Source organism: Nannobrachium achirus (assembly GCF_963921795.1).
Source record: "Nannobrachium achirus genome assembly, chromosome: 21".
In the NCBI taxonomy this organism is placed as follows: Eukaryota; Metazoa; Chordata; class Actinopteri; order Myctophiformes; family Myctophidae; genus Nannobrachium; species Nannobrachium achirus.
In genome coordinates this window covers 47568426-47580922 of record NC_137828.1, presented here as the reverse complement: position 1 = coordinate 47580922, position 12497 = coordinate 47568426, and the positions used below count along the sequence as shown (strand labels likewise).

Sequence of the window (12497 nt, the reverse complement as noted above, 5' to 3'; positions counted from 1 at the left end):
AAGAAACGTCTCACTTCGGTCCATGATTTAGTTGTGGTGTATAATCTTTACATATATATTTTTTTCTTTTCTGCAGTTTTTATTTCTTTATTGCACTCCTTGTAAACTTGTAGTCTTTTGTATTGTTCTATTGTACTTTGAATCCATGTTATACCAGTAAGACTCCCTAATCGGGAGATAAGCGACCGTAGGTCGCTTATCTCCACAAATAGGGCAAAAATGTGTTTTTCCAAAATCTTCCTGATCCATGTTGATGAGATGAGTGTAGACATGCTGTGTAGTGATTTTCGTGATTTTAGGGCAAAATCTGTAGGAGCAGTGTCCAAAAATGTGTTTTTAAAAATCGGCCTGAAGGTGGCGCTATATGGGACAGATTCATGTTGATGGGATGAGTGTAGACATACTGTGTAGCGATTTGCGTGATTTTAGGGCAAAAACTGTAGGAGCAGTGTCCAAAAATGTGTTTTAAAAATCGGCCTGAAGGTGGCGCTAGAAGAGGGGCATGTGAGAAATGAGGGGTGGGGTCTCCGCGTTGCCTTGGCGGACGAATAGGTACCGGCCCCGGCTCTCCCGGACGCTCCTAGCCCGAGTTACGGCATTTTATGTGAGCTGCAGTGGAGGGGGTCCTCCACTGGGGGCGCCACCACTTTTGCATCCGTTCTGGAGCACCAGGAGTGGGTGGTCCCCAGGAATTCCCCGTGAGCAGCCCCGTTGGGGTGGTCATTTGCTCATTTTTGCACATTTGGTCATTTTTTACACCTGGGGGTCCCCGAGGGACCTGGGGGTCCCTGGAGCTCCGGGGGTCCTTGGAGGTTGTAGTTTGCCAGGTAAGGAGTGTGTGTGCAAAATGTGGCATGGATGGGTGCAACGGTTGTGGAGATATGAGCAGGGCAAAAGTGTGACGTGTGACGTCTGACTCACAGAGGGACATTTTTTTACACCTGGGGGTCCCCCAGGGACCTGGGGGTCCCTGGAGCTCCGGGGGTCCTTGGAGGTTGTAGTTTGGCAGGTAAGGAGTGTGTGTGCAAAATTTGGCATGGATGGGGGCAACGGTTGTGGAGATATGAGCAGGGCAAAAGTGTGACTGACTCACAGACAGACAGACAGACAGACGGACAGCCGGTGGAGGTTTTGGTAGTAAATGCGACCTACGGTCGCAATAATGACGGCTTCTTCCTTTACTTGCACAGTAACGTGTTTTCTTTGATTTGTATATATTTTTTTATATATAACAATGTGCTAAATAAACTAAACTAATTTGTTTCATTTGTCAAATAATTATAGAAAGAGATATAGAGACAGAGATATAGAGACAGGGGAAGAGACAGGTCTCCACCAGGTCAGGTAGGTCATAAGAGGCAGAAGAGAAAAGGAGGTTCTGCTCTGGCACCCAGGGAGTGTGCGCGCACAGTTTTGCTGCCATCGTGGCAACGGTGCCGGAGATTAGCCGTCCACAGAGAGAAGGACAGACACACGGACACGCGGACGGACAGGGTGCAAAACAGTTTTGCTTTTCGACCTGGAGGAGACAAAAAGAAATACAGAAAACAAGAAAGAGGAAGGGAGATTGAGAGACAAGGAAATAAAGAAAAAGAGACATGCAGACATACTGCAGACGAGAGATATACTGTATGGCTGCACTTAGAAAGAGAACAATCCAAAAACAATGAGTATGAATGACCCAGCAGACCCAGAGTACGAGTGATGTAAATGGAGTGTAAATGGTCCTGTGTGAATGGTTTTGATGACAGAAGTCATCAGAGAGAGAAAGACGGATGGAGAGAGAGAAAGAGAGAGAGAGAGAGAGATGGTGGTCTGGCTAGAAAACCGAATTGAGCTGAGATGAAGGCCTTGGCTCTCTACAAGTGAGTGTGTGTGCATGTGCACGTCCCTATATAATTTCATGCATGCGTGTGTTTTGGCGTGCGCATGTTTCCAGCTGTGGCAGCTGACCTGACATTGTTTGGGGTCAGCACGGGGAATCCAACCCTCAACCCCAGTCTGGTGCCTTGCCAGAGAGCAGAACACATCCCAGAGAGAACAGCAGCAACCAACAGTTAAACAAGTCACCGTGATATCACAGGTGACATCACCTATGTAAAGGTCCATATATGGGTATTTCACAGAATCCCTTATTATGCCCATGTATGAAGATCCCTGATGTCATCGATATACATCACTGGCCAGATGGCCAAGACATGGCCCATATCTATGTGGCTGGTTCAGATAGGGATCTCCATGTATGGGTATAAAAGGGATTGTATGTTGTGATGTCATGGGAACCACTCTAACAGAATCCCTTTTATGCCAATATATGGAGATCCCTGATGTCATCAATATTAAGCCCATGTCTAACAGGACTTCATATGGGAATGCCCATATATGGAGGAAGACAGCCCATATCTCCATGTATGGGCATAAAAAGGATGTACTATGTACAGTACATGGATCTCCATATATGGCTACCAGGGGTCTCGATATATGGGTAACTGGTCCCATATACCACATCACTGGCCAGATGACCAAGAATTGGCGTGACCTCGCCCTTTAGGGTGAGGTCGCATGTCGCCCTGAGGCGTCTTAGTTACAATGCCAAGCTCAAAATGACGTTGAAATGTTATTGAGGAATGAGTGTAGGTGAACACTGGGTGAATATCAAACGTCTATCCAATTTAACTTAAAGGGATATTTCGCTTTAAAAAAACAATTTGGGTCATTTTATTGTCTACTCAGGCTTTTTTGAGCATCCCAGACAGTTTTTAACTTGCATTATTCAGTATTTAGACATTCATTTTACGAGACACGCCTTCCTATTGTAAACCCATTGTAACTTCAAACTCCATTTTTTTTTTTTTTTTAAAGATTTGTTTTTGGGCTTTTTATGCCTTTATTGATAGGACAGTAGACTGACAGGAAATGGGGAGAGAGATGGGGTAGTTTTAACCATGATAAGATTCATCTAAAACAGCCGTCCTTGTGTAACGGAGGTGATCCGAACCTCCCCACCCGGCTTCGAACCCGGGTCTCCCGTGTGAAAGTCCAATATCTTAACCATCACTCCAAAGGGATATCCCTATGGAATGAGAGCAGATACTATAGACTTTTGAGGCTTCAGGCTGGGGCTGCGACTCTCTCCGCCACACTCACCCCCCTTTGACTTCCTCCTACGGGGAAGCCCGGATCCGGGTCACGGCACCAATGTAACGGAGGTGATCCGAACCTCCCCACCCGGCTTCGAACCCGGGTTTCCCGCATGAAAGTCCAATATCTTAACCATCACTCCAAAGGGATATCCCTATGGAACGAGAGCAGATACTAGACTTTTGAGGCTTCAGGCTGGGGCTGCGACTCTCTCCGCCACACTTGGTTCTGGCGACTGAAATTGTCCTTTGAATACATGAGGGGCCATGTTTTTGTTGTTGTTGTTATTATAATTCTTTTTAGATTTTAAAAATAAATTAAAAATCAGCAAGCAACTTAAAAACTGTCTGGGGTGCTCCCAAAAAGTAAATGTTAAAATGACCCCAAACATGTTTGAAAGTGAAATATCCCTTTAAAGTATTTTTAAAAGAACACACTCCAGTAGGCTACTTTAACTTACATAGGCCTGCCCTATAAGCAACTTTCACTTGAGTAATATTCGACATGGGGCAGATGATCTATATTTTGACTCAAGCAGCCTATTGGGGTTGAGTAGGCCTATCTCTGTCCACCACAGGGTGGGGAAGAAGTTAGTAGATAGAGTAGATTGATGGGTTTAGGATGGTTTGCAAGGATTTGTGTAGTTTTATTCAAACTTTAAGTCCAACAATTTAACACGGAAGATGGCAGTTACCGGCAGCGAAAGCACCAAAAGAATTATAGAACAACTATCAGATGTTACCATTCTCATTCTGTATCTGTAGTGCAGTGGTTTTCTGCAGTGGTCCTTGAAGGGGTTCCAGGTGGTCCCCAGCTAAATGATGGAGTTGGTAACCAAATGGACCATTAAAGATAGACCCTTACAGGTCCATTTGGATTCATTTTATGCTCTCTAGAGTTAAATTATTGTTAAACATCTGCATTACTCAATTTAGTCCACACAATTAGTCTAGAGAATGTTAGTTATTTTGGTCAACATTGACCTGTTATAAGGCAGGACATCTATATGGCATAGCATGGAATTGTGGACAAAATCTTATCCAACAATAAAATATTGGGTCTGACTCTGAGAGAGGCTAAATCTCATCAAATGGTGGTCCGTGGCTCAAATAAATAACGCCATAACGGACCTTGGTCCTTGACATGCAAAAGGTTGAAAACCACTGCTGTAGTGCAGCTCAGACCATGATGACATGAGTCTATGGCGCCCTCTATCGTCATTACTACGTTACAACATGGCTTTCGGTCACCTTTTCCTGTGCCCTCCTCGTCTCTTCTTCCTGCGGTGCTGGTGCAGTAGTGGTGGTTGTTGTTGTTGTTTCCTCTTCTATGCACCCAACAACGCTTCAAAATTCGGTTATATTCTGCTCCCACGATGTGGGTGCGTGTCCACCATGTCTGACACGCTTTAAGCGCCATGGACGCATTAACAATATCAACACACATACAATAAACACTTCAAAGTCAAACTATCGAAACGCAACAGTATCCGTCGCCCCCTTTCATAAATGATGACAGAATCAATCTAAAGAACTATAAACTACAGTTCCTTAACTTCTGAGTGGTGTCAGACCGCCATTCCGAAACACCTCCATTCCGAAACAGGGTTAGGGTTGTGTGTCCCGCTAATGGATACGTGCATGTAGAATCAGAAGGAAAGGCGCAGTACTGTTGTGATGACTGGTGTTGTAGGGTTCCAGGCACACAGCAGGGGGCAATACTGAGTCATTTGGTAATTCATTTTGAATTTTGAATACAGGTCAGGTGGCCATAAGGAAGGACATCTGGGCTCCTCGATGTAAAATTGGCTATTTTAAATGGTTTTAAGTAAAAGAAAGTATACATGATGTGAACATGCACGGTACATAATTATCAGACTTAATTTTATCCTTCAACCCCAAAGTGATGTATAAGGGTTTTGTAGCAATTGTAGAAATATTAGACCTTATTTGTGGATTGTTGAAGCATGTCATTTTCATGTATACTTTATTGTAATTTGGCAGATATTCACATTTTTATCATTTTACAAAAATCCAATTTTATGTCGAGGTGCCCCTAGTGCCCCATTCATTTTAAACATAACATTTCATTTTACACATAAGTCATCACAGCAAACGGTTTTCATGTTTTCTTTTTTAATAAAAGAGATTCCTCTTGCGTTGTTTTTTTTTTATACAGATCTTAAGGCATCATGCACAAAAAAATAAGCCATACAAAGGCGTATGCTTATCTTCTACGTAAAATAATAAGCTCTAACATTTAGATTGGCAAAGTTAAAAATAATTTTGTACAAATATGGCATGTAAGCTGGCATGTCAGTGAATCTCAAAGCAGGTCATCGTCCTGCTTTCACAGTATTTTGTAAACATGTTACATGGCTTGGCAAAACAGGTCTGAGGAAAAGACAGATAAATAGAAAGCATGCTTCAACGCGGAAGACGTGGGATGAATTCCCCCTGGACAGCATGCAACAATGTCTTGTCCTCAATGGTATTTACAATGCATACCGTTTTTACTACCTCCAGCACGCATGCTCAGGCCTTTTTTGTATTATTAGTATAATTATCATTAAGACATCAAACGAATTGCATGAACATTAACTAACAGACAAACTAAAGCCTGGTTTATGTTTCGGCGCGCAACAGTGTCGCTTGCCGAGAACAGCCGGCCTACAAGCTCTGCGACGCGTTGTGAGTTTGTAGGCTTGCTATTCCCGGGCCGTTCACGGCGTGCGACACCATCGCACGACGGAGCATAACTTTGGCTTAAGACTGACAGACAAGACACTCACACACACACACATGAAGGGGTTAAAGTCCATGTATCCCACACGGTGCATGCCCAATCCCAGAGTCCCCACCATGCAGAGGTCGCTCCACATGTGGTCGTTTGTTGTACAAACGCTACGACATTTCCCCAGCAGACACCTTGTAGTGTGTCCACCATGATGAGGGAGTGTCTGGGTGGGAAGCATCAGTGGATTTTGGCACGGTTGTGTCCAGTTGTGCTCTTCTATGTACGTATGTTGGCCTGTGTGTGCATTTACGTGTGTGTGTGTGTGTGTGTGTGTGTGTGTGTGTGTGTGTGTGTGTGTGAGAGAGAGAGTGTGTGTAGTGTGTGTGCGTTATACAACGTTGAAGACCATGGATAGATACTGTTCATAAGACACCTGTATCCAACCGTCCTGGTCCGTGTCGTATCTCCTGAACACGTCGGTCAACCTCTGTGGAAATTGAAATGTTGGAAAATTAATTATATGTACTATGAATATACACCCGTTGCTAAAACAAATATGTATATTCTCATATTCAACTACTTCTTTTAGGCCCAGTTTTGTTCTTCCTCATACATCGGTGGTGCAACATGGCAAAGAATGGCCATCTACATGCACACAATGCAACACATTGCTATTTACGATAATGTTTTTTGAAAATAGTTTTTGAAAGATAATGTTCAAGACAGTTGGGCGGAGTTTTTCTTTGCAATGTTGCCATATTCTTTGCTGGGAGGGAAAACACTGGGCCTCTGCTCCACACTATAGACAGTTTTCCTGAGCACTCAGGGCGGTGTCACTCTAGTCTGTTGATACGCTGGACGAGGAGTTAAGCCCTTTGCACACAGGACAGTTGCGTTTTTTTCGTTTGCGGCATGAATAAAACGCATTGGATTTGGTGTGCAAGGCTGTGCGGAATCGGCGCTGCGGATCCAAAAAGGAGTCATAAAAGGAGTGATGAGTTTTTTACCGCATGCGACAAGACGCACGAATCGAACTGGTTTCGATCGAGAAAAAAACGCACAGCGGCAGCCACTCGTCGCACGGCTAATTCGGAGCCGGTGTGCATGAGGTCATAGAGAATCATTGTTTTCTTTTCAAAAAATTATATTGTCCGTTTTATCCGTGCGGTTAAACGCGCCTGTGTGCAAAGGGCTTTACTAAGATCTTTGCCAGAAGTGGAAACAAAATATCAACCTAAAGGACTTTGTTCCCACAAAGAACATCACAGCAGGTTTTGGAAACTTTTAGTTGGCTACTCACTCCTAATGTTAGCATGCAGCCTGTTTTGTATTGATTTCCCTGGTTGCACCGGCAGTAATGGCGAAACGCTCCACAGGGGAGTGCTCAGGAAATCAGTCTATATGTAAAGTGTCTCGAGTAAACTTATGATTTGGCACTGTAATAAAACAGAATAGGGTATATGCACATACGCCATTTTGTTCTACTTCCGGGTGTCTTTCGACTTCCTTCACAGGTGTTACCAATGATACTAATGAAGGGTCTGTTCCATTCTGGTCAAACAGAGTCAGGGTGCTGATATTGTGAATGTTGGCTCATTGGAAACACTCTGCTAAACCAGTGGGTCTCAAAGTGTCCTTGAGTGGGTTCTAAATGTCCCCATACAGGTGTGTAACTCTGAGTGTACAAATGGAATGGAATTGATTCCATTTGTACAGTTTATGGGGGTCCTTGAAATTAAAGAACCACTGTACAATAAATCAAACAGAGCCTTAATTAGTATCATCAGTAACACCTGATGATACTAACAAAATGGCGTATATGCATATACCCAATTGAAATCTGTATTGAAGTTGCTCAGAAAAGACAGCTGTGCTCAAATTATTTTCTTTTTTAAAGACTGTCTGTGCTGTGTAATAAAATAAAATAAATGAAAACACACCCTAACAGCAGTGTACTGAGGCCATCCTTACAAAATCACATGCAGGTAAAATAATGCCGTAAATTGATATGCATTTTTGATACTTCTACGCCACTACATCCACACCAGTGGCAGTGAATCAGTGTGTGTTACCTGTAGTACAATACAACACTGGATGAAGTCATCAAAAGCAACTTGTTGCTTCCTCTGGCGATCAAACTTCTCTATCAGTGTTGCATAGAACTGATCTGACAGACGGTACCCTAGAGAGGACAAAATACAATGTTAGAATACTTCACTATTAGAGCAACCACCAATACATCAATGAATACAACACCCATCAGTGTAAGACAATGTTCTATTTTTACCACTAAACTAAAAAAAAAATCTACTCAATCATCTGATCTTTAAATTAAGTGAAGGTCCAGCAGTTTGCAAGATTAGTTATGGACAAGCGCACAAAAGGACGGACAGTCAGACACACTGTGCCTATAAAAACATATCAAGGGTCGAGCGTAAACATCTGCCACCCAAAAAATGCAGATGAATTATCATTATTAGTGTGGTTGATATAGGCAACACACTATTGTTCTTGGTCCGAGAACTTTTTGCCAGCTGGAGTGAACCTGTTTTTGTTAACCTTTTCACTGAAGTTATGTGGGTTGAACAATATAATGTCCAATCAGACAGGATTGGTCATGCTTCACTTGACATATACATATATATTATTGCGACCGTCAGGGAGCAGTTTACTATGAAAACCTCCACCGGCCGTCCGTCCGTCCGTCACACACGTCACACCTTTGCCCTGCTCAATGTATACGTGTAACGCCTGATACTGAGGTGATGTGTCACTGTGACATCACAGATACTGAGGTGATGTGTCACTGTGACATCACAGGTGAGATTGCAGTGATGTCAGATACTCAGAGCAGGGATCTCCATATTTAGGCATAAACAGGTGACATCACAGTGATGTCAGATACTCAGAGCAGGTATCTCCATATATGGGCATAAAATGGATTCTGTTAGGGATCTCCATACTGTATATGGGCATAAAAGGGATTAGTGATGTCAGATACTCAGAGCAGGGATCTCCATATATGGGCATAAAAGGGATTAGTGATGTCAGATACTCAGAGCAGGGATCTCCATATATGGGCATAAAAGGGATTCAGATGGAGATTCAACTTCAATGAGTAACAATGGCAAACTGTCAACTGCCCGTATGTCTTGATAATTGGTAAAACAAACTTTTGGCCTATTTGTGGCTTATCATCACATCCAACCATCTTAAGATACTCAGCTAGTGGGGAATGCTCTCTTCCCTGGTGAGAATTGCCCCTTTATATAGGGCTTGTTTGCGTATTGTATGACATCACGCCACATCATCAGCTGTGGACTCTGTGATGTCATCGTATCTCCATATATGGCCATCTCCGTATATGGAGATATAAGTCGTCCATGCCCAGGTATGGGCTGGTGAGGTCAGACTTTGTGTGATGGGTAGGTTATCTCCATATATGGAGATTCAACATTCCAGGTGTAACTATGGCTGCCCGTATGACGTGAGAGGTGGAGGCTGTGATATTTGTGGAGATAAGCGACCAACGGTCGCTTATCTCCCGATTAGGGAGTCTTACTGGTATATAATATAAATGGTAAGACGGAATTAATTTCCCAGTGGATTCTCTGCAGCTTGCACTGTGCGACCACACTTGCAATTTCTCAGAATTGCACTTTAGTATATAGTTATTATTATTCTATTCAATCAGTCATAATGACAGTGAGGTGATGAACAACCACTTTCTTAATCTCTACGAGTACATTTGTTATCAGCAACAAAGGATACATTCCTCCCTGTTCTGTAGAATATTAGGACCGGTTAGACTAAGGTAGCTATGACAACCTCATTTAAAACCATCAGTACCATGTGTATCCATTTCACTGACCTATTTCCACAGGCTTAAAAGAAGCTCATAATAAGGGCAGTAGTCTTTTATTTTTAATAGCTGCTTTCACCCATTTAATGAGTATTTTCACCTGAGCCTTTAGAGGTTGTACGTGATTGATGAAGCTGCAATTTGGTGGTGATCACAGAGACACAAACTAGATGATTTGCATTTAATACTGGTCTAGATTCTTATAGCGCCTTTATCCAAAGCACTTTACAGTGTGCGTTCTATTAACCAGATACATTCACACACCGATGATGGAGGCACCCACACCCACAACCACTGGGAGCAGTTAGGGAGGCAAGGAGGAGATCTATCACAGGTTTGTGTACAGTCACGCCCCCAGTCACGCGTCACCAACAGGCTCACGATGCAGAAGGGAGGTAAACGTATACTAAACACTTCTTGGTAAGTAAAACTCTATAACGATAGCGATTGTATCATTTGTCTGTAAATAAATATGATATTCTGCCACAGGGGAATTTATGTATTTTCATTTTCAAGATATCCATTAGAGCAGAGCTGCTAGTGTAGCTACATTTTCATAAAATACCAAAGAAGTGTTTCATTTGTTATTTACGTGCGACCCGTTACTATGTGCTGTCTGAAGATTTCTCTCTTCTGCATCGCGAGCCTGTCTTCCTGGGTGGTGACATGCCCTAGCGTGGTGACGCAGTGACTAGGGGGGCGTGACCGTACACAAACCTGTGATAGATCTCCTCCTCGCGTTAGGGTGGGGTTCAGTGTCTTGCTCAAGGACACTTTGACATGAAGGAGCTGGGGACCATACCAGGAACCTTCCAGTTCCCAGACAGCCAGTTTAACTCCTGGCATCCAAGGTGGGGACAAGAGAGGGGGAAATGCACAACACAGGAATGGTTCAAACATGATTTCAAATATTGTACTTTTACTCGCAATGCAACACATTGTGAGCTTGTAGGTCTGCTATTTTCAGAAGAGTTTTAGACATTTTAAACCATTGAAATGGGACATTCTGCATAATAAGTACTTTCTACTTTTGGTACTTCAAGTACATTTTGTTACCAATGCTTTTTACTTTTACTCAAATACTTTTTTAATTCTGGAGTTTTATTTTGTAACAGAATATTTCTACATTGCAGTATTGATACTTTTATTTAAAGTTATACCATGTAACTTTTTTTGTAAAACAAATCTTAAAATGGTCCTAACTGTTAAATCGCTAAAGTTTTAGAACCCCCACTCCGTTATTTTCAGCTTCTGAAGCCTTCTCTTTATATGTTTTCTTCTTAGCAGTGACAGGGCCGGGTTTTCGCGGCTAAATGACGTCAGCATACTACCGGCCAATCACAGCGAGGGTTATACACTGCCGGCCAATCACAGCGCATCTTGGAGTGGGGTCGCTAGGGCTGCCATATTTGTAGTCTCCCGTGTGTTTCTATACTCGGGTGCACGGTAAGCATGGGTGAAGGAGTGTATCTCCGGAATGGCTGAACGCACAGCAACCAGGGACCCCTCAAAAGATAGATCTCGGCGAGGTGGAGGCAGACGCGGGGGTGTGAGAACCGAAAAACGGCCGAAAGACGCGGACGCGACCGAGGTTTGCTATAGAGCTACTGACCACAAGTTGAGCAACTTACACAGTATAGCTTTAAGTAAAAAACTTGCAACTGTGTTCTATCACGGTTGCAAGTCTTCTATCAAACACACAGGAGGGCTTGGGTACAGGACACATCTGACCTTGTAGAACCAACATAGAGAACAGTACCAACGACGTTCACAGGCCCTCCACCATCAAACATCAAAGGTGAAAGACCATCATTACATTGCTGCTGCTCACCGAATCCAGTCAGCGCCTGTTTGAGCTCACTCTTGTCGATGAAGCCCGAGTTGTCCCGGTCGTAGGTCCTGAAGATGTTCTGCCAGTCTGTGATGTACTTCCACACACCGGCAAACTCGTTGAAATTCACCCCGCCTTTGTTCTCCCTGTCAAACATGGCTGGAACAGAAAAAGTAAAGGGGAGAGAGAGAGAGGTCACAAATGAGGTCAACACAATATTCTTTTTATGTTCTTCGTTTCCTCCTTCAGTCTTTTCCCTCTAATAAGTTCCATTCACGTTGAGCACTATAACTATAAAAGTATAGTTTTAAAAATCGTCAAAAGTCAAGTGGTCAAGAGTTCACACAGAGTATAAAGAAAATACAATGGTGAACGATATAGTTAGTTATCTTTATAGTTATCTATCTTTATAGTTATATAGTTAGTTATCTTTATAGTTATCCTGCCCGGTGGGAATGGCACATAACACAGAAAATGTTAGCACACGTAAAAGTGAGGGACACGTCTTTTGTTTGTTTTTGAGCAGTGCTAACCGCTCCTACATCTGGATTTGTGTGCATGTCTGTCTGTCCGTATGTCCGTCCCGCAGAGCTTGGCATTGGCCAAGCTTCGTGGGACGTAAAAGGCACCACTCACTTCACACTGGGTGTGATTTCTCCCCCCCCCCCTTTACTTTTGGGGGTCTAAAGAAACATCTTTGTTGTGACACTCCTCACACCGCGGTGCGCTCCCACATGATGAAACTGTGTTATGACTAGAGGCTGATGCTTGATCTCGCTCCCCCTGCTATTCAGTCCAATTACCTCCCAACAAAGGGAGCATTATCACCGGAAACTCGCTGTGCGGCTGCGGGACCATTGAACAATAGATTCAGATGTCCCGCAAGGTACAGCGAGGAACAGTTAGTGCACAGATTATATTTCCACA

At 43.3% G+C, this 12497-nt stretch overlaps 2 protein-coding genes across 2 annotated transcripts in view; both read right to left on the bottom strand.

Moving 5' to 3' along the window:
* Positions 1-4724, bottom strand: part of LOC308306827 (enoyl-CoA hydratase EchA19) — a 41984-nt gene extending 37260 nt beyond the window's left edge. The window contains exon 1 of the mRNA XM_080751876.1: positions 4392-4724. Coding sequence (XP_080608002.1) covers positions 4392-4587 — 196 coding nt within the window. The 5' untranslated portion in view covers positions 4588-4724. The remainder of the gene's footprint in view (positions 1-4391) is intronic.
* Positions 4725-5332: 608 nt separating this feature from the next.
* pdcd6 (programmed cell death 6) overlaps positions 5333-12497 on the bottom strand; it is a 31700-nt gene continuing 24535 nt past the window's right edge. The window contains exons 4-6 of the mRNA XM_080752310.1: positions 11571-11729; positions 7950-8059; positions 5333-6364 (exon numbers count right to left, since the gene is read on the bottom strand). Coding sequence (XP_080608436.1) covers positions 6266-6364; positions 7950-8059; positions 11571-11729 — 368 coding nt within the window. The 3' untranslated portion in view covers positions 5333-6265. The remainder of the gene's footprint in view (positions 6365-7949; positions 8060-11570; positions 11730-12497) is intronic.